This window comes from Lissotriton vulgaris, chromosome 6 (assembly GCF_964263255.1).
Source record: "Lissotriton vulgaris chromosome 6, aLisVul1.2, whole genome shotgun sequence".
NCBI lineage: Eukaryota > Metazoa > Chordata > Amphibia > Caudata > Salamandridae > Lissotriton > Lissotriton vulgaris.
The window spans coordinates 812394647-812420866 of NC_141694.1; the positions used below are offsets into that span (position 1 = coordinate 812394647).

At 42.7% G+C, this 26220-nt stretch overlaps 1 protein-coding gene across 1 annotated transcript in view; it reads right to left on the reverse strand.

Moving 5' to 3' along the window:
- MTR (5-methyltetrahydrofolate-homocysteine methyltransferase) overlaps window positions 1-26220 on the reverse strand; it is a 585842-nt gene that overhangs the window by 340024 nt on the left and 219598 nt on the right. The window contains exon 13 of the mRNA XM_086926839.1: window positions 21853-21965. Within this exon, the coding sequence (XP_086782965.1) occupies window positions 21853-21965 (113 nt within the window). The remainder of the gene's footprint in view (window positions 1-21852; window positions 21966-26220) is intronic.

The following is a 26220-nucleotide window of genomic DNA, read 5'->3' on the forward strand; positions in this document are numbered from 1 at the left end:
AATTAATTGCATCCATAAACGTACTTCTCGCCAACAAGAAGAGGATTTGTAATAGCCTCCGCAAAGTGTGTAGTGAAAGTGTACATCCTGGAAAATAATGACGATCAAGCTAGATTTTTTTATTTAGTAGAGAAAATAATATGATCAATCAGCATTTTGAGGTTCTAGAATTCAACTTCAGCTGTACAGTGGAAAGTTATTGAGTAAACCACTGATTGTCTTTCCATTGTTAAGCATCTGGAATGAGCCTTTTGTCCTCCGGACTCTCTGGAAAAATCTCAACAGCTAGCAGGTCCAAAAGGTAAATCCTAGCTGGGAGTGCTAGTCGAGTCTTGGATGCCTTCACCAGTTCTAGTGTGGAAAAGGTTTCAAAACCAAATGGAAAGCTGATCACTTCACCTTCATTCCTTAGAAGTGAGCATTCACATTTTGTGTCACACATATGTGATGTGTTAAATGCAGCGACCTGGACTTGCATAATAGTTCATTTGCATCTAGTGGAAATGTTTTGCCATGCCGGACGATGACGCATTCTACTACAGCAGTTCTTCAAATCTGCAGAGTTTATCAGAATTATATTTTTGTTTTAAGTGCGAGAGCTTGCTGTATGTACTGGCTCATCTATATGACTAACTCATTAATGTGGCCTTAGCCCTTTTGGAAAAATTATGTCAATGCTGACACATGAGTAACAGCAAATCAAATAATTTTAAGATTTTAAGACTTGAGTAAGCCATTTTATAGAGAACCTAATAAGCGGATCAGGTCAACACAACAATATGGAGAAAGGGGCATATTGTCGCGGGTTCAATGGTTCCTCAGGAGCGAAGATGAATGATCCATACCCTTCCAGAAAATAACACTTGGAGGACCAACTCTAAGAAGTACTCACAAGTAATTATTCCCAAAAAGTGTGGGGAAAATAAAAGAGTGTCCACCACTCTTCCCCAGATGATGTAGTAAAGATGTTTTTCTGGAATGAACAGGTCAGGAGGGTCTTGCACTGTAGAGAAAAAAGTATCCTGCATGTAACACTATTCTATAGAGACTGTAGCACACTGATAGCAAAAAATAGAGTCTCACTCACCTTAGAGATTCTCATGAAGTCCTCAAAATAATTAACTTCCCCTTGCAGCACCCCAACACTGTTGAGGTTACGGGAAGATAAAGGACTAGAACAGCAAGCCCAAGTTCACTCCAAAGGAGCAGGGTGGACCCAGCAAGAGGGGGCAGGATAAGGAGGCACTATAGACTTTTGAAAATGGCAAAGCACCGAGGGGCTGACTGGCGCTATGACCCAAAACGAGGAGAAAGAAAAATAAAGAAAACAGTGAATCAGCCCAGGGGTTGTAAAGCAAACCCACACCACAGTGCTCCGTATAATTAAGGGGTCAAGAGAATTCAGTCCGTCTACAGGATCAATAGCGGAACCGCGGAGACGTGATGCCCGGCTTCGGGGAGAAAAGCGGAACATACACGCACTCCTCAGGATAGTTAGGGAAACTGGCCAAAGACTCACAGCAGGCAGCGGGTAATGAAGAATGAAACCGCTAACCGACCTGCAGAATCCAAAAGCCGCGAATGCGGCGTGCTGCTCTGCGATGCGCTCGCTTAGACAGAAGCGAGCGGGAACCAAATCGGCACAACAAGGGATAAGTCCGTGGTAAAGGTCGCGGACACGGAAGCAATTCAAAACACACGCCAAACACAGGAACAGGAAGCGTAGCAAGAAAGGGGGTGCGGAGATTCAGGAATAGGGGCGTGGACTTCTCCAAGGGATCAGTAAACCAAGCAAAGACGCAGTGGTGGAGGTGGGTATTAAGCGTGTAAGGGAGCGTCTCAAAATACCATTGGGAAAAGAGGGTCAAAAGAACAAGGGAGTATCCACAAATTACAGGTACAACTGAAAGAGATGAGAAGCTATTTTACTTATCAGGGCTAGTCTCGTTGACACTAAATCCGTGTCCTAACACATATAACTTCATGACTGGTAATCTTTGGTAATGGTTATGCCACTGGATCAGGAGCACAAAGTCAATCTTTACTTTGTTCCAGTTTACTGAGTCAGTAATTGTAAAATACAGAAAACAGAGACTTAAAGGATGGTCAATTAAGAGTTATTAAGTCTCCAAAGTAAACACTGAATGAAAGACAGAAGGTGGCTGTAAATCATCAGGACTTGGATTATCAGTAAAGACCTTCCAAACGAATTGAGACAATTTTTGGACAAAATAGTAGAATGACTTGCTCCATTTACAATAGAAAGAAGAGGATACACATGACAAGGTTGCACTCTTTTTTTGGTAAACTATCCAAATGTTAAATTCTTCTTAGGATGAAAATGACACAGAGATGCTACACAATCATGCTAAGGAGTTCCACTATGAGCCAGGGTTGGCTCAGAAGGAAAATGCTACTTACCAGTATGCATCTGTTCTTGGCATGTAGAGCTGTAAAGTTGTATGCTTTAGCATAGATCACCATCTTTTGTTGGGCTCGGATATTTGCACCTTATTTTTGTCGAATAAGTCTTTGTAGTCACAGGATAGGTGACTCCTCCTTATGGTGATAGTGCGCATGGGCATCGACTCCATCTTCAGATTGTTTTTTGCCATAAAGGGTGAAGATGGAGTTAATAAGAGAATAGAAGAGGATGTCCATGTGATGTATCTAAATAAGATAATACTGCCAAGAGATAAAGGTACCCGGGGAGTTGGGTGGGTGTATATGACTCTACAGATCTACATGCCAAGAACAGATGCGTACTGGCAAGTAGTATTTTCCGTTCGAGGCATATGAGCTGTAGATTGTATAATTTAGCATAGACTGTAAAGCAGTTGTTTCCCCTTTAGAGGTGGCACGCTGTATCTGTTGCAGTAGTTTGAAAAAGTGTTCTTAATACAGCCTGACCCACAGTAGCTTGTTGCTTTTCTTGCACATTTACACAATAGTGTTTAGTGAAAGTATGCAGTGTAGACCAAGTTGCTGCTTTGCAGATGTCAACTTGGGGAATGTTCCCTTGGAATGCCATAGAACACCCTAGTTTGTGGGTGGAATGAGTTCTAGGGGGGATAGTTAATGTGCGTTTAGCTTTGAGATAGCAGATTTGGATGCATTTAACAATCCACCTTGCAATACCCGTTTTTGAAATGGGATTGCCTTTGTGAGGTGGGGAGAAAGCTACACAAAGTTGTTTTGTTTTTCTAAAACTTTTAGTTCTTTCGATGAGGTATAGTATCGCTCTTTTAACGTCTAGCATGTGGAGAGCGTGTTCGGCTACTGAGTCTGGTTGAGGCAAAAATACTGGCCGACTGATTAAGGTGAAAGACAGATACCACTTTAGGTAGAAATGTTGGATTAGGCCTTAGAATCACTTTACTATGGTGTATTTGTAAAAATTGTTCTTGTAGGATTAATGCCTGGAGTTCACTCACTCTCCTAAGTGATGTGAAAGCTACGAGGAAGGCTACTTTCCAAGTAAGGAACTGCAACTCATATTTGTGTAGAGGTTCAAATGGGGGACCCATGAGTCTGGTGAGGGCTATATTGAAGTTCCATACAGGAGAATGTGGAATTCTAGGTGGAAGTATCCTTTCAAGTCCTTCCATAAAAGCTTTATTAGCGGGCACTCGAAACAATGATAAATGTTGTCTGCTTTGGAGGTAAGCAGCAATTGCAGCAAGATGTAGCCGTATAGATGTATATGCTAGGTTAGATTGTTGTAGATGCAAAAGATAACAGATAATATTTTGGATTGAAGCATCTAGTGGATCGATTTTTGTTATTTGTACAATAAATGACAAATCGCTTCCACTTTGCTGCATAGCATGCGCTAGTAGTAGGACGTCAAGCCTCTTTAATGACGTTCATGCAGTCTGGTGGGAGATTGAGATAGCCAATCTCTAGGACTTCAGGAGCCAGATCGCAAGATTGAGCTGATTGGGATCTGAGTGTCTTATCTCTGGTTCTGAGTGAGGAATTAGGGGGGAGAGGTGTAGCTTTTGTTTGATGATGCACTACTGAAAGTTCCAACAGGGTTGTGAACCATGGTTGGCGTGCCCATGTTGGAGCAACTAGGATCATTGTGAGGGAGTTTTGTTTGAGCTTCCGAACAAGTGACTGAATGAGCGGGAGAGGCGAAAAAGCGAATGCAAATCTGCCTGATCAGTTCATCCATAGTGCATTGCCTTTGGACAATGGATGTGGATATCTGGAGGTGAAGCTTGGGCATTTTGCGTTTTGGTGTGTGGCGAACAGATCTATGTCTGGATGACCACACATTTGAAAGAATGGAAGAAGAACTTTAGGATGAAGTTCCCATTCGTGGATCTGCTGTTTTTGATGACTGAGCAGATCTGATTGTTTACTCTTGGTAGATGTTCTGCGAGGAGGTAAATGTTTTGAGGAATGGCCCATCTCCATTTGCTTTGCGCTAGTTGTGAAAGCTGAAGAGAGTGTGTCCCTCCCTGTTTGTGTATGTAGTACATTGCTGTTATGTTGTCTGTACGGATTAAGACAGCTCTGCCTTTTAGCAAGAGTTGAAAAGACTTTAGTGCTAGAAAGATTGCTAGTAACTCCAGATGATTTATGTGGAGTTGTTTTTGTTAATGGGTCCATATACTCTGAACGGTTTGGTTTTGGAGATGAGCTCCCCAGCCGGTGAGCAATGCGTCTGTGGTTAGCACTATCTGTGGAACCGGGTCGAGGAACGGTTGCCCTTTGTATAGGTTTTGTGTATTTCACCACTGCAGAGAGCGAGGTGTGCGGCTGTCTACCAACACCAGATCTGTTAACTGTCCTTTAGCTTGGTTCCACTGATGTGCTAAACATTCCTTTAAAGGACGGATCTGAAGTCTTGCATAAGGAACAATGAGGATGCAAGAGGCCATCATCCCTATTAGCTGCATAAACACTCGAGCTGGAAGGGAGCGTTGAGGTTGGAACCTTAATATGAGAGCATGCATGCTGGCTATCCTGACTGGCTAGGGGTATGCAAGGGCTTTTGAGGTATCTATTGTGGCACCTAGATACTGATTGAGGTGAGATGGCTGAAGGTGTGACTTGGGTAGGTTTATTGTGAATCCCAATTCGTGGAGCGACTGGATTGTTCTGTGTGTATTGTGTACACTGTGTGTGTGTGTGTGACTTGGCTTTTATGAGCCAGTCGTCGAAATAAGGAAACACATGAATGTGTTGTCTGCGCAAATGAGCTGAGACTACTGCAAGACTTTGTGTGAAGACATGGGGTGCTGTAGTCACTCTGAATGGGAGGACTTTGAATTGATAGTGCTATCCGTCCACTACAAACCGTAGATAATTTCTGTGAACGGGGTGAATGGGAATATGAAAGTTGGCGTCCTGGAGGTCTAGAGTGGCAAGGAAATCACCCTGTTGGAGCAGTTGGAGAACCTGTTGGAGAGGGATCATGTGGAAGTGGTCCGACTGTATGTAGAGATTTAACGGTCGGAGGTCCAGTATTGGCCTGGGAGTACCGTCCTTCTTTGGGATTAGAAAGTAAAGGGAGTAAACCCCTGTTCCTTGATGAGGTAAGGGGACTGGTTCTATTGTGTGTTTTTGTAATAAGAAGAGAGCCTCTTGTTTTAACAGCGTCAGATGTTCAGTGGACATTGGACGTTGTTTGGGGGGTATGAATGGGGGAGTTGAAGTGGGTTCCAGGCAGTAACCATACTGGATAATTTTTCTTACCCACTGGTCTGTGGAGATGGAATTCCAGACAGGTAGGAACTGTGATACTCTTACCCCGACTGGAGTAGAATGGTCGGCGGGAAGTGGAGGGAAGTCACTGTTTTGTAGTAGGAGAGGTGCGGGGGTTATTACCACGGCCTCTACCTTTGTTGTTGTTGCCTCTATAGCCTCCTCTGAAATAGCCTCTCTTAGGGGAGGTTTGAGTAGTGTTTTTGTAGGAGGATGAAGTGTTGTAAGGAGCGTTGAGAAGAAACTCTAGAGGTTGTTGCCAGCATGGCTCCCATGACTCGACAGTTTCCGAGTCCTTTTTCATTTTCTCCAAGAAAGTGTCTACAGTGGGTTCAAATAAGTGTTGTTGATCAAAAAGTTGATTAAGAATTGTGGACTGCACATCCTGTTTAAACCCAGATATGCGTAGCCATGCGTGTCTGTGTAGTAAAACGTTTGTGATAACCGCATGAGATCTGTCGGCTGTATCAAGAGCACACTTTATAGAAACGTTTGTAATTAATTTTCTCTCTTGTATTTGATCTTATACTGGTCGGGAAGATGTTGTTTGAGCTTTTCAAGCTCGTCGTAATGAGCTCGATCATACCTGGCCAGAAATTTGCTACTTGTAAGGCAATGCATTTGCCAGATGCATCTAGTAATTTAGACTTCTTATCTGAAGGTGGGGCATCCCCTGATGTTTGGGAATTTGCTAGTTTACGTGCATTTGACACATTCAAGGAATCTTGAGGGAGCAGTGCTTTATTGTAAGCTGGATCGTTGGGAGCTGGTTTATATTTTCTTTCAATCCTGGGGTTGCAAACTCTAGTTCTGACGGGATCTTTAAAAACGTCAGGTGCATGTTTGATGATACCTTTTAACATGGGTAGAATGCTTGTCGATTTTTGTGACTGTGTTAAAGTTTTCAACAAAAAATTTTCATCCTGAGGATCTGAGTTTAATTCCACCCCATGATATTGTGTAGCTCTATTTATGAGCTGTGCAAAACCTATGTTGTCGTCTGTGGGAGGATGGCCTAGATGGGTAGGAGTCTGGATCTGGGAGATCTGTGACATCTGGTGGATTATCATAACCCTCCCAAGTATCAGGTGGTGGGAAGGTAGTGTCATCATCATTAGCCTTCTGTGGGTTCTCATCTCCACCCCCAAGGTGATCATCATCATCACCAGACCATCCGAGAGCCCATGGCGGAGAAAAAAATGTAAAGGACCTTAGACAATGAATCGGAGTACCATCCCCCAGTTAACAATAAATTGGTTTTCAAACCACAATATGTTTCAAGGGGAACACATGACATTCTAAATAGAAGTGTCTTGCTTAAATTATTTCAAGCTCTTCCATCTCTAAGCCATATAAACACAAATGATAATGAAAGTATCACATTTAATCAAAATCAGAGTTTCATCAGTCAAGAAGCTACAATAGCTACATTAATTAACAAAATGCACACTGACCACATTTGGCAGCAGAAGGTCATGTTCGACAGTTGGGGAATCGAGTTAAAAAAAGATAATTCCCCCTCGTTACCCTAGTCCACTACAACCGTCTCCTTATATTGTGAGTCTTTTAAAAGGGGCAAAAGGCCCGGATCATCATAGTAAAAGAAGGGATACAGAGTACTCGGCCAGGAAAGTTACCATTACTATTGACTATCCTGAAGCTGGTAACTTTTCAGGCCCTTGGGACTCAAACATAGAAGGCACATCCTCGGGAATGGCATGAACAACCTCACCAATAGCTCCAGGCTCACACCAAGGTTCTAACATCTGTTCCTGGAACGTGCATGGACTCCACTCAAAATTAGAAGACCCCGACTTCATGGACTTTATAACACAATATAACATTATTCTTTTTGAAGAATCCTGGCAGATAACTTCATCCCCAATAACTGGTTTTAAGGAATTCCTGAACCCGGCTAAGAGAACCACAAAATACGGAAGAGCAAAAGGGGGTCTCTCTATCTTTATTTCAACAGAAATTCCATGGCACGCTTCAATCATAGATTTAGACTGCTCATAGATGTTGTGCGTCAAAATAGTCGTCTCGGAGTTCCACATTTATATTCATCCTGCATCCAAACTAAAGAAAGCACTAAGTGATCAATTAATCACCTCATTAAGAACACTAAAACTCACCTATCAAGATGCTAAAACCATCCTGTCGTGCGATTTCAACATAAATCTACAATATACCAGGAGCAAGGGTAAAACGGAGGCCACTCCAGGTCTTAACCAACAGGATACAACTGGTAAGAAATGCGCAGCCTGCTTGAAAGACCTTTCAATGTGTGTACTTAACGGACAAGGCCCGACCGATCGGCCCGCAGCATACACCAGAGTTACACAAAAAACACGATCTATCATTGATTATACCTTTACAGATTACGACCTCCTCCTGTATATCGCGAATTTCCAGATAAAAGACAGGGCGGAAAGTGACCACCAGCCGCAATCTTTTACTTTATTAAAATCTTTCACAACCCCAGAGAAAGCAGAAGCCCTATCATCTTTAAACCAATGTTATAACCTAAAACGCCTCTCTTGGTATAAGGATAACATTGAGGCCATTACAAGCACCTTCCCCAGTCTTTTGGGAAGACCCAACTCTGAAACATTGACCATAAAAGCTTGGGAGTTTTTTATTCATGAAATTAATAAGACATTTTATAAAAACGCCCACGCCCATAAAGCAGTAATCGTAAAAGGGGCAGCCTGGATCAACAATAGCCTGAGGACACAAAAACAACAACTAAATAAATACCTCAGACAACTACGATCTCGGGGAACAAAATGCCACCAGTAACTCCTGCTTTTAATCTCAAAAACAAGAAACAAGCTAAAAAGAGACATAAAATCTACCAAAAAAAGAGTACCTAGTACATATTTGGGCGAAACCTCTATATGCATGTAAATTAAGGGACTCCAAGCGCTTTTGGGAGCAAATTAACCAACTAACTAATGGCCGGAATCGACATCACAATTCGGATATGTTGGTAGTCGACAAGGAGAAATCACATTTAACTCCTATATAATGAAAATACATCCCAATCGGCCCTAAACTGCAGATTACCGACAGGACAGGAGGCTGGAGGTCGAGGTAAAGCCAACGATACCACGAACCACGAATTCCCTTAGGACTTAGAGTTGTTTTCAGAAATTCAAGTTAAAAAAATTATAAAAAATGTTAAATCCGTGGGAGCCCCAGGTCCGAACACACTACCAAATGTTCGGCAAGACCCTCAATTCTGGTCTCAAGTCCTGACTCCTCTATTTTCCAAAGTTACAGCCGACAGTTTGATCCCTGAGTCCTGGAGAGGAAGCATCCTTAATCTATAAATCAGGTTCCCGTTCGGATCCCGACAACTACAGGTTAATTGCGCTGATTGATGTGGAGGCGAAAATATACGCATCTAATCTCCTGGTAGAGTTAGAGGCTTGGATCAGCCATACAAACCCCATTCCTCCAACGCAAACTGGATTCCGGGCTGGAATGGGCACCATTACGAACATCTCTGCAGTCACTCTTTTAGCTAACCAAGCACTCGCAAAATCAAGGCCCTTGTATGCCTATTTGGTAGACCTCAAAGCGGCCTGCAATAAAGTTCCAAGAGCCTCTCTATGGGTAAAAATGCAAACCTGGGGGTCCCGCCCAGACTTTTGGATGCCATTATCAATCTGTACTCTCATACGTGGGTCCAAATCAAGAAAGGAGACGGGTCCAGCGCAACCAGTAAGATTCCAATGTTAAATGGGCTAAAACAAGATTGCGTTTTAGCGCACTGTCTGTTTAACATTTATACGTCAGATCTTGACAAGTGCCTTCAGTCAATCCCAGCTGACCCCCAAAAATTGGGCAAAATACCAACACTGTGCCTCCAATATGCAGAAGACATTGTGTTGCTAGCACAAACACCAGTTGGCCTGCAGAAATTGATTACAGGACAAGGAGCCTACATCACTTCAAACCAACTTACGATCAATCACCATAAGACAAAAGTCATGCGTTTTTCCAAACACAATAAAACATTGCACAGGCACACCTTTTCCTGGAAATTGGGCGAACAACCATTGGCCCACGTAGATTCCTACAAATACCTAGACTTTCTTCTAGATTGCAAACTCAACTTTAAGCAAAACATGGAACAAGGACGCACAAAAGCTAAGCAACTGTTATTCGCCTTCAAAATTCTGAATTAAAAGCTCAGAGGCTGCTCTACCACTCATCTGCTAAAAGTGATCGCCGCAAAATTCCTACCTTCCATCTCGTATGGCTCTGAAATCCTGAATATCAAAGATGCTACAATACTAAATACAGCACAATCCACATTCTTTAAAAGACTGTTTTTAATACCGTTTCACACTTCACAAGAACAAATCTGTTTAGAATTCGGACTAAAAAAACAGATCATGGCCAGACAAGGCGCCTTAGTAAAGTACTATTGGAGGATGAGGGAGGCAGAAGATGACACTTTAGCCCACCGCTGTTGGGTTGAGATTGAAAATCAAGCAAGACTAGCTAACTCGACCACGACAATCCTGAAGGAATCTTTGTCGGCATTACAGCTAGAGGAGGCCTGGAATACACCATTAACGTATTTTGGATTCAAAACCGTGGTGAACGGCACAATCAAGCGGATCTCTTTGTTAACTGATAAAACGATCTTCGCAAAAAAACATCACGCCTGGCTGTGATACAGGCCTACCAGAGGCTAAAGCCGCAACAGTATCTGACTGAACATCTTTCCTGCCACAAAAAGCATTTCCTAATGTTGCTACGAATGGGATTGTTCCCCTCATAAGGATTTGTCCCCAAAATGGAAATTTATATGGCCATCTAAGGAATGCCGCCTCTGCTGTCAAGGTGAGAAGTCACTTCTACCTTTACTATGTATATGCCCTTTTTTTTCCAGCTGATCCTTGGTCTCTGATTTATCAGCCTCAGAGACGCTGATGTCTTCATTGTCCAGTTCTTGTTCCTCGGGAGCATCGAGCCTGCATCCTAGATGTCGTCCGGCACCGAGGTAGTGCATCGAGACATTATGTGACGTCCAGCCCAGTGATCACGTATGGTTTTATTCGATTGAAATGAAGCGCAGGCCGGGAAATCTTTGTCTTTATGTTCTGGAGAGAGGCAAAGGTTACAGACCTCGTGGAGATCTGTGTGTGGGAATTTGGCACCACCTAGGGGGCACTTTTGAATGGAGTTCTTTCCATTAGCTGTAGGGCCTGATGGCAAGGATAGGCCCAACGGACCGCGTCGACAACCGGAATCGAAGGTGTTGTGATTTATGGATCCGCGTCGAGGATGGCAATCAAAAACAATACCATTGAGCGGTGAAGGATTGCACATCAAAGGGGAAATTGAATACGATACCGACCCAGAGTACAACCATTTATATCCGAACCCGACAGTGGAAAAAAACTAATCTGAAGAAGGAGTTGATGCACATGCGTACTATCGCCATAAGGAGTCACCTATCCCGTGACTACAAATAATTCTTCGACAAAAACAAGGTGCAAACATCCGAGCCCAACACCAGATGGCGATCTATGCTAAAGTATACAATTTACAGCTCATATGCCTCGAACATGAACAATCCCTAATCTATGAATACCAATCTTAAGTGGCAAGTGACTGTAGACAACTAAGCCAGTGAGATTAGTCCAAAGGGGACGTTAAAGGGGTTAAATGCTGGTATCCTTCTCAAGAATGAACAGCACTCATACAGAATAAGGGAACCAAGTGATAACTCAAGGGGCATCAAGGAAGACAACAGGGTCTCGTATTTAGCCTTTGGGTGAGCAACAGTCCTCCTTTCCTGTCAAAGTAAACCCCAAAACTGTCTGAACTAACTACATGTGGAAGTTTTCCTCACCATAGGAAGTGGCATACACACATGTTGAGGAAATTCTTTTTTAATTATCATGCCCGCAACTAGGTCCTTCATACCCAAGAACTGATACCTGTACTGCATAAATTCCTGAGCATTTGGTCAATTGAAGTGTGATTTAAATTACATCAAGCTGTAAAGGAAACATGCAGTAATCTCTCATTAAAAAGCTCTGTTAGAAAGTTTATGTGAAAATAGAAAAAGATAGGTGGTATCGGTGTCCGATGCCAAGATTCAAATATACAAGACAAGGGACTAGGAGAACAACTAGGTCCAGCTTACTTGCTCCCAACGAGTCTAAGACTATGACAAGAGTATGAAGCTCCTCAAGGGAGTAGGGTCAGTAGTAAGCTGAGGAATCAGACTGAGGTAGCAGAGATGGGGTAGATCATCGTGCGATCGACGCGCTGGTAATCTTTAGCCCACAAAATTAGCACAGCCTCTGCTATCACTGAGGGGGCCATATTACCTTCCTTAACTGGGTAGGTTTTATTATGAGCAAGGTATAATATATGCTTAGGTTTATTTTGATTAAAGCTGTGATAGGGTATTTTTTATAAACACATGAACACTAACCCAATCACTGTGTAAATTAGGTCTCCGATGCTGATGAATTGCCCATGATCGATAATGACTCTAAAAGGCAAGAAAAATGCTGACCTTTTTATGCACAACGTTATGAGCTGGAAAGGACCATTACTTCCGCCTTGAGCCACAACTGCTTTTTATCTTCAACAAGAGGACCCATACAGTAAAATTGTCAGGGTACCTCTTGGTTTATTTTAACTCACCCATACTTACACCAGTCTAAACACAGAGCGCCTACACCCACACTTAACATATGGCAAAAAACAAAAGACCTCTGGAAAAGGGCCCCCTCGAGGGCCCGTTGGGCATTGGACTACCTGCCCAACAAGGGGATGCCAAATGATGAAGCATGACACCCATCTGGGTGTGCGAGGACTCCTGAGCAATCAGATCCTAGAACTAATTCCTCAACTTACTACCAACACTTCTTCCCTTAATCAACTGCATACTTTTTTTTTCTTTTTATTACCATTTATGCAACCATTAATACAGTAACAGTACACTTTCGGTTCTTATATCATACATGCATTTTCAATGTTTACAGCCTCTTGCCCATTTCATCATTCCATGTGATGCACATTTTGCACACAGTCTAGTACATACATATCTCTTGACTACTTGATTCTAGCATTCAAATCTTGCTTTTTACATTTACCAGTATCGTTTTGCATGAGTGTCCACTGGCTGAGGTATACACGTGCATAGGCAAATAAAACAATCTCCTACTGGGGAGCATGCAGTCTCTGCAAATCAGGTACAGTTCTACCTCCAATCCTATCTCTTCTTGATGATGGGTATCTATAATTTATTCAGCGGCTGCATTATTAAGTACGACTTTAATGGGTCCCAAATATCTTTAGGGAGTGATGACCGTGGGAGTAATTCTGTACATGTCAAAGATTGTTCCTGCCAGAATACCAGATCCCGGATTCAATCCTAGAATTGAGGGCCCGTCCCCTATGACATCTACAGGCAACTCGTAGTTTCGCTAGCAATAGTCCCATTGTCAGGTATTTCCTACATCCAACAGCTACATGATCAGTATGCCCTAGGAGAGCAAACAGTGGAGATGCCGGTATTAGCAATATTGTCATTTGTGTGAGTGCTGCGAACACTTGTTGCCAGTATTGATTAATGTCGCTGCATAAACATGCAAGGTGCATAAAGTCCGCCCCTCAGTACCACATCTTTCACACATATCATTGTCCCTTAGTTTGAACCTATGCATTTTTAGCGGTGTGTAATTTATACGATGCAAAAATGTATTATGAATAATGTGGTAGGGGCTGCTTGCCGAGAAGAGCCCACTTTGTGCGCAGCAGTATTCCCATTGCTTGTCTGTCAGCTCATATCCCAACTCTGTCTCCCATGCCACTTGTGCAGAGCAGTGACCTGTCTCAAGGTTGGTCTGTATATTGTGATATAGTAAGGAGACCATGTGTTTAGGTGTTTTTAAGTGTAATAGTATATGTAGTGGAGCCAATTAACTGCATACCCTTTTCATAATCTTTCTCATGAACAGCCTGGCTGCATGGTTAAGAAGTAGTAAGGTGGGTGGCTTGCGCCCGACGAGGACGGCAGCTCTCATGTGAGCGCTCCGGGTCGTCGTGGGACTCCGCCACCTTCCTTTGACTCTCGACGCCTGCAAACGCCACATTCCAGCATCGGAAGCCAAGCACAGCACCAGGCTTCTAAATGCGGCAACTTCTAAGCGGAGGAACGTCCGCTATCTTCATTTTCTCGGCGGACGCGGCTCCCTGATTGCCGCGACCGCCATCTTGGATTTCTACAGCTCCAGCTACGCAGCATCCGCTGACAGGACATGAATGCTGAACGAGGAGCCTCCTTTAACGCCGACTACTCCTGCTGAGCTTCCATCCTCAGGTTAGCAACTCTGCTGAAAAATCTTTGAGGAGCGCTGCTTTTATGTGACTTTCAACCGCATTTTTGCTATAATTTCACATTGGCGGCCATTTTGCGCAAGTCGGCTTTCCTCACAGAACCTACATGCAAATGCAGCTTCTGCATACTCCCCAATGTCAGTGCTGTAATTTATTATGCTTCTGTGCATACATTCTCTTACAACTGGTGATGCACCTCTACCATAAGCTGGTGCATTTCTCTCTGCGTGTACAGCTTTATTACTCGCCTGAAGAGTTTATTATGCTATCTACTGTGCCAATTATCAACATTTCACTGCCATGCTGACTTCTTATGTGCCTCACTCGTTTATGGGTCGCTCCCGCCAGTTAAATGCATGAAGGCTGCTCTAAATACCATTTAACTCTTAGGCACTCCTGATTTTCAACAGGCAGCTTCTTCTCTTCTCCATTTCCGTCCTCTGAAGCTTGTGTACCTTGCCTTACTCAAGTGCTCCTGACCAGACTCTGAGACATTCACGGGTGTGCACTGATTATTACTGGACCCCCTTCCTCTCAAACATTATCTCTCTTGTATGGAACGGAGAGCAACTCCACGAACTCTCAAAACTCCGCGTCGTGTTTTCATCAAAAACTCGAAAGTCTTCTCAGCATTGGCGCACCTTGAGGCCTCCAAAGCGCTCGCCACCCAGATGTCACAGTCTAGCACAGAACGACCTACCCAACCCACAGGGAAAGGGACCACGAAACGCCTCAAAAAAGACCCTCCGTCACCGACTGGGTCCACGTCGACTGTCTCCATGGAGCTGTTATTAGAAGAGATCCGTGCCCTCAAGCCGTTCATGGAAGAGACTAACTCTAAATTGCAAGTTCTCACGGATAATTGGTCTCAAATGGATGCTAGGGTGACCAACGTAGAACATTCTATCACGTCTCTTCAGGAGTCATCCTCCAAGGTGACACACATGCAGTCTCAGATTTCCTCTCTCCAAAAACAAGTCGAAGAATTGGAGAACCGAAATAGGCGCAACAACCTTCGCCTTTACGGCCTGGCGGAGAATTGCGAAGGGACTGACCCCATTGCCTTCTTCAAATCATTTTTACCTAAACTTCTCCATCTACCTGAAGGCACAACGCTTAACATTCAGCGTGCACATAGGCTGGGTCGCCTACCTTCTACTCCTTCCCCCTCGTCACGGCCAAGAGGTGTCATCATGTACTTTTTAGAATACACTGATCTACTCAAAGTCATCTCAGCGGCCCGTGCCTCACCTCGTCTTCAATGGTCAGGTTCCAACCTCTTCTTCGCGCAGGACTACGCCAAGGCCACAGCCAGCCGCCGTAAGGCCTTCCTGGATATGCGACCAGAACTTCGGGCCCTTGGAGCTAGATACGTCCTTTTTCATCCTTGTTTGTTTCGAGTAACTTACAACAACAAGACTACGACCTACGAGGATCCTGTTCGTCTCCGAAGCTTCCTGAATGCAACACAAGCATCTGACATGGACTTTTCCAGTTCTTCATCGGCTTTCCCTCCATGATTTCTGCATGGCGTGGTTTAGATGCTTTACCTAACCTATATGTTTTATACTTATTGCAGATTGTGCTGTTGTTTTCCCTTTGCTAGGTCTCCTAGCGTCTTCAATTTCTATGTTCCTTTTTTCGCTTTTCCCCTATTTCCCATGTATCCTGGTTGAATGTTTATAACATGATTTCTGCATGGCGCAGCAATGTAGTTTTAATTAGTACGCGCGCTTATCGCGCACTGTTGAATGCATTACTGTTTGTTCATCTCATGTTTCCAACGACTCTACTTTTCCAGCTTTTCCTCTCACTCTTCGTCACTTTTCCTGTACTCCTGTTAGTTAGTTAATATTGCTTCCGAATGTTTCCTCGCGCACCTTTTTGTTTACTCATCATTGTTTTGTTCTCCTTCTTTCTCACTCCTCTCATGCATCATTGTTTTTCCCCCTTTTTCTTTGCAGGTTTTACGATATGTATGGCGTTTTCCCCCCGACCTGTTGGTTCGCTTGCATTGGACGCTTGCTTCCTCTGCCTGGCGCTCCCCCCTCATCCATTTCCTCGTGCATCCTCCCCCTGGTGATCAACCCTCCCCGTCTCTACCCTTCGTAAGTATGTTTTCCCTCTCCTCCCGGTTGTTCACTTTCCTTTTTGTATCTTTATCACTTTTAAGTTCCCAAATTTCCCTTGTCACACAGGTGTCTCTCTCTTTTACCTTTCGAATACTCTTCTATTATTATCTTCTTTTTATTACTCTAACTATTTTTTGGACTACCTCTCCACTCTTTCTACATCGTTCGCCTTTATCTTCCTTTTCCTCATCCTATTTTCTCTTCCCTCCTATTACTCCACTTATCTCTACTTTTCTCCTCCCGGATTTTCTACATCTACTGCTTCCATCTTTTTCTTCCTCACGTTCTCCCCCCCTTCCTCATCTTCTTGCTCATTGTTATCATGTACTGACGTTCATTGACCTTTTCGCTTTTCTTACTCCTCTGGGTCCCTCTCGAATTTTCTTATCTTCTTCTGCTTTTCTTTTTTTCCTCTTCTTTGATATGATATGTCTCTTAAAATAATCACTTGGAATGTTAAGGGCATCAACTCACCTATCAAACGACAAAGAATCTTGTCTCATCTTTCGCGGTTAAATGTGGACATTGCTTTTTTGCAAGAAACCCATTTGTCTGCTGAAGAATCTATTAAGTTAAAAAGAAGCTGGGTGGGTGATGTTTATTTTTCTCCTGGGGATGGTAAACGCAATGGAGTTGCTATTCTATGTCATAAAGCTCTTTCTCCTTCTATGATTGCTCAAGAATCAGATACTGAGGGCCGATGGACTTATGTTAAACTTTCTATTAAGAATGTTCCAATTTCTCTTCTAAATGTTTATGCCCCTACCACTGGTGATCCCACTTTCTGGCATTCATTCTCCCAGCACGTCACCAGATTCATGGATGACAATTTCATTTTAGCGGGAGACTGCAATCAGCCCTTAGATCCCTTTTTAGACAGGAACTCCAAAGCACATTTCATTCCTAACAAACCTCACAAATTCTTCTCCCAAACCATCTCCCAACATAAACTCACTGATGCCTGGCGTCTTTGTAATCCAAATCTCCAAGAATTTACTTTCTACTCCCCATGTCATCATTCCCAATCCCGAATCGATTACATTTTTGTTACTCACAGTATTGCCCAAACTCTCTCTTATGCAGAAATAGGTCCAATCTTACTTTCTGACCATGCCCCTACATTAGTTCAATTGGATCTCTTACCCAAATCAACAGGCCCTAATCATTGGCGTTTCAACAATTCTCTTCTCCTAGACCCCAAATTTACTACCGCCTTCACCTCTTTCTCCCATGAATTCTTTGCCCTAAACGATAACTCCCCTGTTCCTAAACATACTATTTGGGATGCTTTTAAAGCGGCAGCGAGGGACTTTATCATTGGCTTTGTTGCTAAAAAACGTAGAGCTGCTCGAGAAGCTACTAAAACCATCCTTCTAGATATTAAGAAATTGGAGCATTCTTATTTTACCTCCCGCTCACAGCAAACTCTAACTGCCCTCATCAGCGCTAAGATGAACTTTAACAAAAAATCTACAGATGATGCATCATTATATTTATTAAAGTCTAGTGCCAAGTTCTATGGGGGCAAAAATAAAGCTGGCAAGATCTTGGCTAATTATCTGAAGGTGAAACACAACAAACTAAACATTGAATCTATCTACGACAATGACTTGAACCTCAAACACATAGACGCAGACATTCTCACTACATTCTCTACTTTCTATAAGACCTTATATTCTTCTGAAACTCAACCATCTTCCCACTCACTGGACACATTTTTCTCCACCATACAAAAACCCTCACATTTTCCACTTGACCTTTCTCAATTAGAACACGATATATCCCAACAAGAATTACTCAAAGCACTTCAAACCCTCCAAAAAGACAAAGCCCCTGGGCCCGACGGCTTCACGGTAGAATTCTTTCTCCACTTTTCAAAGCTTCTTATCCCCAGACTCCATTCTCTTATCGGCACCTTCCTTTCCTTGGGTTCTTCCTCTGGCTCCTTTTCAGACGCTCATATCTGCCTCATACCCAAGGAGGGGAAGGATCCTCAATATTGTAAAAATTACAGGCCGATTTCTCTGGTCAATATTGATTACAAAATTTTCGCAAAATCTCTTGCAGCTCGACTCGACCTTCTCCTTCCAGACTTACTGGGTGAAGAACAGTCCGGCTTTGTCAAAGGCCGATTTATCACTGACAACACCAGACTCTTATTTAACATTCTCTCTAAATCCCGCCCTTTACCTCACCCTCTTGCGGCCATTGCTTTGGACGCTGAAAAAGCGTTTGATAGGGTTGAGTGGACTTATTTGTTTCATACCCTCCAATGGTTCGGTTTTGGTCCTGTTTTTACGTCTTTAATTTCATTGCTTTATTCTAACCCACGTGCAGCGGTTTGTGCCAATGGTCAAATTTCTTCATTCTTTGATTTAAAAAGAGGTGTTCGTCAAGGATGTCCCCTATCCCCCTTTCTTTTTAACTTGGCTTTAGAACCCTTCCTCTCCAAGCTTCGTCAAAACCCCTCCATCCATGGTTATCAATTATCAGATTCCCACATCAAACTAGCTGCTTATGCGGATGACATTCTGTTATTTGTCTCCAACCCCTCTCTCTCCATCCCTGCTTTTCTCACCGAAGTCCATGCTTACTCCCAAATCTCTGGTTACAAACTTAATAATGACAAATGCGAGATCCTTCCTTTAACCAAATTTACATTCAAACCAGATTTTGCCGCCTCCAACTTCACGTGGAAACCTTCCCATATCAAGTACCTTGGAATGCATGTTGCCCCCGCCATCCCGGATACCATTTCCCTATGTATGTCCAAATGTCTTCAAAAATTGACAGATCTCACGTCCAAATGGCATCCTCTTTACCTCTCCTGGTGGGGCCGCCTAGACACTATAAAAATGATGCTGTCTCCCATTGTTTTATACACGCTCTCTAATATTCCGGTTCCTATCCCATCCAAATTTTTCAAACAGATCAACTCCATTCTAATCTCCTTTCTCTGGAACAAAAAGAAACCACGAATGTCCTTGGCGCGCTTGATTCGTCCTAAATCAGAGGGTGGGGTTAACTTCCCTGATTTCCCAGCCTATCACAAGGCGTTCCAATTGAGACAAGCCTCTTTTTGGCTCCAAGACCCTGACGCCCCATGCCCATTATGGGCCAAACTCGAACGCCTTCTTCTATCTCCCTTCTCTTTTTCCGAATACCTCTCCTTCTCTCGCAAACCCGCATCTGTTTCTACTCCGATTCATAAGTTTACCACAAAAATACTCCTCTCTTCCTCTCATTCACCCCCTACCACTATTGCCGATTTCCTATCCTCCCCCATATGGCATAACACCTCCTTACTTATCCGGGACAGACCCTTTTTCTGGAAATCATGGCATACTCGAAGTCTGCAATGGATTTCCCAACTTTTTTCCAACTCCTCCTTTTTCTCTTTTCATGAACTTCGCATCCTCTATGACTTACCCACCTCCTCTGCACGCCAATATCAATCCCTTAAAAACGCAGTTTTATTGAAATATGACCTCCTCACTCAACCCAATCCTCCTTCCCCCCCATCCACTCTCACTTCTTCACTTCACTCCTTCTTACGCACTGCACCAAGGGCTACTGCTATTTATAAATACCTTCACGCTAGCAAGACTCCGAGACCTAAATCCAAAGTCGAGGAGTCCTGGGAGCATGACTTGTCTGTCTCTTGGTCAGTTCCCTTCTGGGACAAAATCTGGACCAAACTCCGCAAATCTTCAAGAGCAGCAACACTCACTCAGACTTTATTTTTTATTTATAATAGACTCCTCTTCACACCTTCTGACCTGCACAAACGCTTCCCTAATACTCCTCACACATGCTGGTCTTGCTCATCTCCACAAGCTGATTTATTCCACATGTTATTTTTATGTACTCATGTTCGCAGTTTTTGGTTGCAGGTTTGGGCTCAAGTTAATGTGATTTTCCACACTTCTATCCCTTTCTCCCACACACATATTTTCATGGGTAGCCTTTCCCCTTGCTGGGACGATGTTGACTTGAAACCCCAAATTGTTGACCTTTTACTTGCTGCTGCTTTCCAACAATTAACAGTTAACTGGAAGGATTTCTCCAAAATCTCTTTCAAAGCATGGTGGTTTAATGTCTGCCATAACCACAGGCTCGATACCACTCATGTTTTCCCGGCATGTTTGGCTGTCAAACGCATGGACTTATGGACTCCAGTTACACTTTATTTGGACTCTTGCAGTAAACGTTTGTTTCATCCTCTGCCTCCACAACAAGAAGTTCCCAAACCCCCTTAATCGCCCGATACGTTCCATTTATTCTTCACTGTACCACTCTCTCAAATTTTCTCAATATTTTTATGATTGCCATATTTTATGCTCATGTATTTTTCCTATATCTCTTCCTTATTTTTCAATCTGTACCCAGATTTCTTTCTTATTGCAAATGCATTCGTATACTTATGTTCTTTTTTTTATTGCTTAAGAGTCTTTAACTTTGTATTCCATTGTATTTTGTTTGACACCTGATTTTCTCTTTTTATTACTATCAAATAAAATTCTTTTGAACTTAAAATAATGATACAGCTGGATAATAGATAAAAAATATATAGACACGATATTGTCAATGAATTGATTATCAGAGTAAACAGTGTAAATCTTCATAGACCATCCTCAACATGAATAAATAGATTAAAACCATAAGAAGTAGTAAGGTGTGTGTAGACTTAGTAAAAGATTAGACATGGAAAGAATATCTCAAAATAACCACTCATCAATGCTGTCAAAAAAATATTGATGTGACTGGCTATTTCCAGACACTCAAGTAAATAGTGAAAACAAGGTTTAACTGATGTAGTAACTATTGTGGAAAAAAGTGTAGGAGATAACTATGGCTAGGACATTTTTCTACTTAACTGTTTACATGGCAACACTAATCCCAGCTAGCAGAAATTGAGTCCACACCAAGCAAGAGGAACATCTAAGAGCCAGCAAAATGCTTCCAAGAACCTATAGTGATTTGTGGTATTCTAATGTACAAATCAGTTCATTCTTATGGGATTGCCAAAGTTTTGCCAACACGGATCCCCATACAAAACACTCTGTCCAATGGCAAAGAACACAATAGAGGGGAACAAGGAGCTTACTCCTCAGATCCAATGAATTAGCTTAACTAAATAAGGAAATCATATTAATTTTCCTAAATCTCAGAATATTTGTGAGTCTCTGTCGACAGTAACACAGCAGTTTGCCTGACTCTATAAAGAGCAGGGAACATGGGTATGGTGAGATGAAAGACTACTGGTTTATAGTGTTCTTCCTGCTCTGAGAAACCCTAAATGAGGCCCTTCATTTTGAAAAAGGTAAATGGGAGCTTCTCCTTTTGCTGAAAGGATGCTTACCAGTTCTGCTTTTAGGTTTTTGAAGACAGCATCTACAATCTAAGAGATCCAACATTTGGAATTCAATTTAAAATGAATATGTTCATTTGCAGAAATATAGTAGAAATGTATTAAGTGAACCTTTATATGGTAAGGTCAGTTGTTTTATTTCACCAGATGCATTAGCTTTTTCTTGATGAAAATCGTGCGTCTTTTCTAGGATACACTGTTTACATATCTAAAACTTACTGACCTACTAATACTTACTGGCTTTAAAATACTTACTTCATAGTGTCCTGCCATAATGAGTTTCGCAAACTTCCTTGATCCTGCCACATTACAGCGCTCTCCGATGTTAACAAAATTGGTGTATGGTCCAATTCGGAAGGGCTCCAAACCTGAGAGGAGAAAGAATACCTAATATGAAAATGAATAATAAAACGACTACATTCTATGCAAGGGAGCATGTGTAGAAAGGACCAAAGACGTTCAAACCAAAAGAATGGACTTCTCCAATTTTCTCTCCTTTAATTCACTCTTTTCCATCTTCATCAGACCAGATCATACGCACTAATGCGGAGTTGAAGGATGCTCTCTATGGCCTTCAATAGCCATAATAACTACACACAGTCAGAAAACAAGAAAAAAGAGAATACAACCTTTGCTAGCTACCAATTAAAGCCTGCAAGCGATGCTGGGAAAAGTACACTAAAGTATACTAAAAAGTGATGGATGGAAAGCTTGAATTAATCTCAGCCACAGGTTATTACTAGGGCTGCATCCCAATTCATTGCTATTTTGCACACCATGTCACCTCAGTTTGGGCCCAGCTACATGCAAGTCAATATTGACCCTGCACGAATCAGAACAGTCCAGTCGGAACTGCCAAGTCAGGTCCTTCCTAAACCAGAACTCAAGCACTCCCACTTAAGTAGCTTTGTAAAAACACGTCATTGCAGCAAGTGTGTGCAGTTTTAAACTATAATTTCGACCAGGCAAAATAAACCTTTTGCCAGGCCCAAACCTTCCTTTTAATACAAAGGAGTCCCCCCGAGGGTAGGGTGCAGTATATTTATAAAAGTTGGACATGTACTTTTTAGTTTTACTTGCCCTGGTAGTGAAAACTCTTAAATTCATTTTTCACCCCTGCAAGGCCTACCTCTCCAATAGTGTCAAAACACAACAAACGGGTGATCTATAAGGTACACACCTGAACCTAAATTATAGCTGGATGTACCCGGAAAGTGCACTGCCTAGGAAACCCTCATGATTCTAAAAAGAACCCTCACTCACCTACCTAGTAGGTGACATGCTTTATTATAGGGTTCCCACCCTGGTCACCAAATGTTCCCAGGGTGTACTGCGAAGCCGGATTATGGCGGAGCTGGTTGTTTTTTGGGTGAGGTTGTGATAGTGAGTGAATGCAAAGTGCCAAGGTGAGTTGTACCAACACACTCAATAATTTAATTAAAGTTAATAAACATAGTGTTTAGCCAATTTTAGAAGCACAACTCACTTGAGCACTTTTCATTCACTCACTATCACAACCTCACCCAAAAAAACAACCAGCTCCGCTGTAATCCGGCAACGCAGCACACCCTGGGAACATTTGGTGACCAGGGTGAGAACTCTATGATGAAGCATGTCAGACCCAAACTCTTCAGTACACATTTAGACCTGTGGAAAACTCAGAAGGACTGCTGAGCTGCTTTCCTGCAAGAAGGACAGCCATTCTGCTGCCCTCTTGTGCTGCCCTCCTGCCTGAATGAGAAGGACTGGACCTGCATATTGAACGCAAGACCGCCAGAATGACTTAAAGGGCTAGTTGGCTGGCCTCCTGATCAGAAGCCTCAAGGACACAACAGGCTTTCATCTTGAACCCAGCACCTTGACTCTGTCAGCTGTGAGTCCTGCCCTACCAAGTGGTTCCACCCCAGTCCAAGACCCTTGGAAGTGGGCCTGAAAGTGCTCTGCCAGACTAACTGTGGTACGAGCAGAGCCACTGCATCGCCTCCCAGAAAATCCACATCAGAGCTGCTGCACGATTCATTGCCTTTCCAAACTCTGCATCGGTACCACTGCATGACACATCCCCAGCGCAGGACTTTGGATTGCCGCCCACAGCCTCCCTACTACTGCTGTGCAACGCATCCTTGACGCAGGCCTTCACATCACAAGCCCCTCGTCAACAACATCCTCAACAAAGACGCAGGACTTTACATTGCAGAATATCAGCTCCTAGAAACCTGAGAAATGCATTTTCGAAGTGGGACTCCACAATGCTCCGCAACCAGCATTTAATGTACTCCTGTCAGCAGGCCTAACTGGGTCCCTAAGACTTGACAGAAGAACTGGCAATAAGGGATACTGAAAAGCAGCACTACCTAGCTATACAAATTTGTTGTCTGTGAAACACAAGTTCAGAGTTGCCCACCTCTTTAGTCCACTGCCATGGGACTCAACAATTGCTAAACAATATTTAAAACACAGAGAGGCACCATAATACAATATTTAAAGCATCAATGCAAATATAGTAATCAGATCCAAAATCTTTCTTCGTTTCTCAGTAACAAATCTTTTAATCTTGTCTCGTCGTCATATAGAGTGCCAAGAGATGTTTCAAAAACCACCAGAAACAGCCTGGGTCCCTGTAGCCCGCCCTCACTCCATCCCAGTCAACCTGAACATGTGACTTTGTTCTGGTCCGGCACAATCAGATAACCACAGTAGGCGCATTGTGGTTTTTGGCACTATTTTCACTTAAATCTTTCAAACTGCATTATCTCCAGTTCTTCTGATTGGATTTCTTTTGCTTTGGTCTTAAATTATTTATTACATTGTATTCTATGTTTATAAATCTATGTAGGATTTTCCTTGTGTTGAGTTTCACTTAATTATTGTGTGAATTGCTTCACAAACACTTTGTTCCTAAGTTAAGTGTGATTGCTTTGTGCCAAGCTACTAGACGGTTGAGCACAGGTTCATTTGGGGTTAGCTTGTGATTTCACCCTCACAAGGATTGTGGTTGCTGTCTGTGGAGGGTTCACCCCCCAACCAGTAAGCCAATTTCTTACAATGTACATAACCTTGCATGAACCTGAGACACAACTCACAGCGTGCTGGATGAGGGAGTTCAATGCATGGGTGGCCTGAAGTGAAGAGAAAAAGGTATTGTGTGCAGGGGTGATGTCAAGGGTACTTGAGATTATCTGTATCAATTTCGGGTCTGGTGGCTCAGTGGACTAATGCATTTACTGCAGGGGTCTGTGTTCAACCTCATGGTCAGAGGATCAAACCCCGGTGGGTCCACTCAGCCTTTCATCCATCTGAAGTCGATAAAATGAGTAGCATTGAGTTGGGTAACAATAAACATTTGCTATTCAGCGCCAAGAGACCATTGGGTGAACGTGTGCTTTACAAATACACGTTATGTTGTGTTATGTAGTCCCAGCAGGTTGGTGTCCTAGCAAGGCAAGTACAGTGCGAGTGCATGAGCGTCTTTGTGGAAGTGATGGTAGCTTGCACATGCTGCTACTTTTAAGATAGCGTGCAGGAATGAGACACATTTATAAGTGGAATGGTGGCAATCAGTATGGCTGCATAAGTGGATGTTTGGAAAGCGAATAATAGTGAGCTTTCTTGGGAGTGGATTCATTTTGTGGCTTAAATGATATAGAGGAGAACCACAGCAATAGATGCAATATCATAGTTTGACAAATTCTGAGAGACACTCACTGCTGTTTGTGTAGAATGTTTGCAAGTTTCTTACTGGAAGAACAGTGATGATGGAGGTTCCTGACCTGGGAGTTTGTGACTACCACCATAAATTATGGCTCGGTGACATACCTTGCTGCATGACCCGTGGGGAACGATTTGCAAGGATAACTAATGCAAATGCAGGTTTGCTTATCATTGTCTTTCTACCATTTTGTCTTGCTCATCCCAGTTTTTCACTGCTGTTCTTTGAACGGTCTTTGATGAAGATGTGTTTATTGGTAATGTAATTTGTGCATTTATTCAAGGTATCAAGTTTTGTAAATGTGCCACTGTTTTTGTGAAAGACACATGAAGTTTTGTGTGTTGAGTCAGGTGGTGTTTTATACGTGTAACAGTCTGCTGGGTTTTGTCATGTGTCTTCCTATTTCAATTTAGATAATATATAGACAGTGCTCAGATTACTCTGTGTGGGATTTGTGGGCTGGCAGTTTGATCAGCTGGAGATTTAGAGCTGAGCAGGGAGGGTACCCTAATCCTGGTGGGACTTAACTATGTAACTTAAATGTAATTGGAAATAGACATACCAGTGTGAACCCAGTCTCATATTTGAGGATGCTGCCTCTGATGTAATACAGGGGTCTTCTAGATGATGTGGTAATGTACATTTCACCACAGGAGGACAATTAAATACTTAGTACCACTGTGATTCTGCCAAACATTAGGAAAGGTCTTACAGTAGAAGAAGTCTCAGGTGTATTGGTTCCTCTGGCAATGTTGAAGGTTACTATGAAATATGAGACTCTGTCCTAACTACAACATGTGCGTTGCTGTAGTTCACATTCCAATAATGGAAAACATGGAGAGAAAAAAGAATGAGGTGTTAACGGGGTGCTCTTAAATAATAAAAAGGCAATGAACACTATTAAATAAAGGCAG